This window comes from Oncorhynchus gorbuscha, unplaced genomic scaffold (assembly GCF_021184085.1).
Source record: "Oncorhynchus gorbuscha isolate QuinsamMale2020 ecotype Even-year unplaced genomic scaffold, OgorEven_v1.0 Un_scaffold_606, whole genome shotgun sequence".
Lineage (NCBI taxonomy): Eukaryota > Metazoa > Chordata > Actinopteri > Salmoniformes > Salmonidae > Oncorhynchus > Oncorhynchus gorbuscha.
Window position 1 is genome coordinate 110,001 of NW_025745733.1, and position 5,000 is coordinate 115,000.

At 51.3% G+C, this 5,000-nt stretch overlaps 2 protein-coding genes across 2 annotated transcripts in view; both read left to right on the forward strand.

The window, feature by feature from the left end:
- LOC124019467 (putative glycine-rich cell wall structural protein 1) overlaps positions 1 to 1,120 on the forward strand; it is a 59,362-nt gene extending 58,242 nt beyond the window's left edge. Inside the window, exon 3 of the mRNA XM_046334813.1 lies at positions 216 to 1,120. Within this exon, the coding sequence (XP_046190769.1) occupies positions 434 to 1,120 (687 nt within the window). The 5' untranslated portion in view covers positions 216 to 433. The remainder of the gene's footprint in view (positions 1 to 215) is intronic.
- Positions 1,121 to 1,169: 49 nt separating this feature from the next.
- The window catches only part of LOC124019468 (neuronal-specific septin-3-like), a 127,183-nt gene continuing 123,352 nt past the window's right edge, over positions 1,170 to 5,000 (forward strand). Inside the window, exon 1 of the mRNA XM_046334814.1 lies at positions 1,170 to 1,725. Coding sequence (XP_046190770.1) covers positions 1,491 to 1,725 — 235 coding nt within the window. The 5' untranslated portion in view covers positions 1,170 to 1,490. The remainder of the gene's footprint in view (positions 1,726 to 5,000) is intronic.

Consider the following 5,000-nt stretch of genomic DNA (forward strand, 5'->3'; position numbering starts at 1 on the left):
AAAGTAAAGTAACTTAAATAAGAACAGTTAGTAAGTGTATTCATCTTGTTAAAGCTCAACTATTCAACTCAACTGTTATGAACTCACTCACTTATTAACCCTCCCTCCCCCTCCCTCTTTCCCCCTCACCTCCTTCCTCTTCCTCCTCTCCCCCTCCCTTTCTCCACCCCCCACCCCCCTACCTCTGCCCATATCTCCTTCTCTATCCTCTACAGCTTTAAAAAGATCCTTTGACGTTGACGATGTGGATGAACTTCCTCCCTTCTCCCCCTCCTCCCCCGTTCCCTCCCCCCTCTCCTCCACCTCCCTCCTCAACAAGACCAACGAGGGTCGAGGGTTCCCCACCTCCAACCACGGCTCCCCTGCCTTCCGTTCCCGGATCAGCCTTGGTACCAACCCCAGCCCTGCCCAGAGCCCTGTGTTCAAGTCCCGCATGGTCTCCAGTATCTCCTTCAACAGAGCCATGAACAGACCCGCCATCAACAACAATGGAGGGAGCTCCGGAGGCATCACCAGGGCCTCTTCGTTCCAGAACAAGTTCAACCCTAAGGGTTTCTCCTCCTCTCTCTCTGGCCCAGGCAGTGATAATGATAGTCTCCATAGCTCCTCTTCTAGTCTGGAGTATTCCATCCAGGGAGGCGGAGGAGAAGGAGGAGGAGGAGGGGTACATCCAGGCAAGCCAGGGTCTCTGTCCTACTCCACTAGCCCACAGATGGAGCAGCGTCCTGGGCAGCAGCGTGGCGTGGGCCTGGGGATGGGGAAGAAGTTCTCTTCCCATGGGAGTGTGTTTCACTCTGAGCTAGAGGGGCCTATGGGGCTGGGAGCTCCAGAGCCCAGGGGGGTCAGCCACGGATCCATGCCCAGTCTGGACCTCCAGATGGGGGAAGGAGGAGGCGGGGTGATGGGGCTGCGGGGGGCTGGAGGTGGAGGGGTGAGGTATGGCAACGCCAATGTGGGTTTGAATGGCGGATCCCAGCGGCATTATAACACCAGTCCCTTTGGGAAGGAAGGATGCTACTCTCCCAATCAGAACCACAACAGCTACCAGGCCCAGCCCAAACCCAAAGAGACGCAGCGTCTCAACAAGTTCCCCTGGATCTGGACAGTCTGGTGGGGGTGAAGACGCCCCAGCCCAGCCCCCATCCTCCCACCTCGTCTGACCCCCTAAACCTCCACCCAGAGCACACTATCCCAGCAGCCTCTCTGTCTCAGCTAGCCCATCCCTCAGCAGTCTGGACAGCTCCGGTGGTGACCTCACTCCTCTTCCCGCCGCCAAACACCACGTCTCCTACAACAACATCAACCCTTCCCTCCCCCGCTCTCCCCCACCTACCTCCCCCGGGGGCCAAGCCGGTCCCGAAGGTGAGCCAGTCCCCTGTCCCCCTGTCCCCCGCCCAGACCCCCAGCTCAACCTGCTCTCCCCCAGACCTCAGGTAGGACACCTGGCCCCCTCCACCCCCCTGCCACCGGAGCACACCCAGCCACAGGAAATGATGTCAGAGAGAGAAAGCGTGGGTTCCATCCTGCAGAGGATCGCTTCCTTCTCCCGTCCCGACGCCATGACGACCACCAGGGTTCCAAGCGCCGCCAGTGTTCTGAGCGGGGTTGGCCTTAGCAACGGGGTGAAGAAGGAGAGCCCACCATCGATGATGATGATGCATCAGGAGCGTGTTTCATCACCTCTACCTGTGGCGGTCCAGAGACAGGGGCTAAAGAGAGTGCAAGGTAAGCATTTTAAATTTACATGGTTACTGACCCAACGCTCTTAACCGCCAGGTCACCTGCCGACCACGTAGGTCATTAACTAACGATTTCATAGGAATGTTCCCAAGAGGACCAGGTCTTGTTGTGTTGTACTACAAGGACCAGGTCTTGTTGTGTTATACTATAAGGACCAGGTCTTGTTGTGTTGTACTATAAGGACCAGGTCTTGTTGTGTTGTACTACAAGGACCAGGTCTTGTTGTGTTGTACTACAAGGACCAGGTCTTGTTGTGTTGTACTACAAGGACCAGGTCTTGTTGTGTCATACTATAAGGACTAGGTCTTGTTGTGTCATACTATAAGGACCAGGTCTTGTTGTGTTGTACTACAAGGACCAGGTCTTGTTGTGTCATACTATAAGGACCAGGTCTTGTTGTGTCATACTATAAGGACTAGGTCTTGTTGTGTCATACTATAAGGACCAGGTCTTGTTGTGTTGTACTACAAGGACCAGGTCTTGTTGTGTCATACTATAAGGACCAGGTCTTGTTGTGTTGTACTATAAGGACCAGGTCTTGTTGTGTTGTACTACAAGGTCCAGGTCTTGTTGTGTTGTACTATAAGGACCAGGTCTTGTTGTGTTGTACTATAAGGACCAGGTCTTGTTGTGTTGTACTACAAGGACCAGGTCTTGTTGTGTTGTACTATAAGGACCGGGTCTTGTTGTGTTGTACTACAAGGACCAGGTCTTGTTGTGTTGTACTATAAGGACCAGGTCTTGTTGTGTTGTACTACAAGGACCAGGTCTTGTTGTGTTGTACTACAAGGACCAGGTCTTGTTGTGTTGTACTACAAGGACCAGGTCTTGTTGTGTTGTACTACAAGGACCAGATCTTGTTGTGTCATACTATAAGGTCCAGGTCTTAATGGCACAGGAGGTAGTGCTGTGTCCTGTATGTTTAGAGTTACTGGTTCATGTCCCTCTCAGCTGGTCCGTCTCCATCACCAGTATCTGTTGTTGTCCCAGAGGACACAGAACACATCTGGTCCGTCTCCATCACTAGTATCTGTTGTTGTCCCAGAGGACACAGAACACAGCTGGTCCGTCTCCATCACTAGTATCTGTTGTTGTCCCAGAGGACACAGAACACATCTGGTCCGTCTCCATCACTAGTATCTGTTGTTGTCCCAGAGGACACAGAACACAGCTGGTCCGTCTCCATCACTAGTATCTGTTGTTGTCCCAGAGGACACAGAACACATCTGGTCCATCTCCATCACTAGTATCTGTTGTTGTCCCAGAGGACACAGAACACATCTGGTCCGTCTCCATCACTAGTATCTGTTGTTGTCCCAGAGGACACAGAACACATCTGGTCCGTCTCCATCACTAGTATCTGTTGTTGTCCCAGAGGACACAGAACACAGCTGGTCCGTCTCCATCACTAGTATCTGTTGTTGTCCCAGAGGATACAGAACACAGCTGGTCCGTCTCCATCACTAGTATCTGTTGTTGTCCCAGAGGACACAGAACACAGCTGGTCCGTCTCCATCACTAGTATCTGTTGTTGTCCCAGAGGACACAGAACACAGCTGGTCCGTCTCCATCACTAGTATCTGTTGTTGTCCCAGAGGACACAGAACACAGCTGGTCCGTCTCCATCACTAGTATCTGTTGTTGTCCCAGAGGACACAGAACACAGCTGGTCCGTCTCCATCACTAGTATCTGTTGTTGTCCCAGAGGACACAGAACACATCTGGTCCGTCTCCATCACTAGTATCTGTTGTTGTCCCAGAGGACACAGAACACAGCTGGTCCGTCTCCATCACTAGTATCTGTTGTTGTCCCAGAGGACACAGAACACAGCTGGTCCGTCTCCATCACTAGTATCTGTTGTTGTCCCAGAGGACACAGAACACAGCTGGTCCGTCTCCATCACTAGTATCTGTTGTTGTCCCAGAGGACACAGAACACAGCTGGTCCGTCTCCATCACTAGTATCTGTTGTTGTCCCAGAGGACACAGAACACAGCTGGTCCGTCTCCATCACTAGTATCTGTTGTTGTCCCAGAGGACACAGAACACAGCTGGTCCGTCTCCATCACTAGTATCTGTTGTTGTCCCAGAGGACACAGAACACAGCTGGTCCGTCTCCATCACTAGTATCTGTTGTTGTCCCAGAGGACACAGAACACAGCTGGTCCGTCTCCATCACTAGTATCTGTTGTTGTCCCAGAGGACACAGAACACAGCTGGTCCGTCTCCATCACTAGTATCTGTTGTTGTCCCAGAGTGGTCCTGTCTCTGTACTGTATCATCTACCCCTAGTGGTCCTGTCTCTGTACTGTATCATCACCATGTTCTACCCCTAGTGGTCCTGTCTCTGTACTGTATCATCACCATGTTCTACCCCTAGTGGTCCTGTCTCTGTACTGTATCATCTACGGTGGATGGCTGTGCTGAAGGACAGATGTGATTGGAGGTGGTGATTGGTGGATGGCTGTGCTGAAGGATAGATGTGATTGGATGTGGTGATTTGTGGATGGCTGTGCTGAAGGATAGATGTGATTGATTGGAGGTGGTGATTGGTGGATGACTGTACTGAAGGATAGATGTGATTGATTGGAGGTGGTGATTGGTGGATGGCTGTGCTGAAGGATAGATGTGATTGGATGTGGTGATTTGTGGATGGCTGTGCTGAAGGATAGATGTGATTGATTGGAGGTGGTGATTGGTGGATGGCTGTACTGAAGGATAGATGTGATTGGATGTGGTGATTTGTGGATGGCTGTACTGAAGGATAGATGTGATTGATTGGAGGTGGTGATTGGTGGATGGCTGTACTGAAGGATAGATGTGATTGGATGTGGTGATTTGTGGATGGCTGTGCTGAAGGATAGATGTGATTGGAGGTGGTGATTGGTGGATGGCTGTACTGAAGGATAGATGTGATTGGAGGTGGTGATTGGTGGATGGCTGTACTGAAGGATAGATGTGATTGATTGGAGGTGGTGATTGGTGGATAATAATAATAATAATATATGCCATTTAGCAGACGCTTTTATCCAAAGCAACTTACAGTCATGTGTGCATACATTCTACGTATGGGTGGTCCCGGGGATCGAACCCACTACTACCCTGGCGTTACAAGCGCCATGCTCTACCAACTGAGCTACAGAAGGACCACCCATACGGATGGCTGTACTGAAGGATAGATGTGATTGGAGGTGGTGATTGGTGGATGGCTGTGCTGAAGGACAGATGTGATTGGAGGTGGTGATCTTCCTCGGAGATTA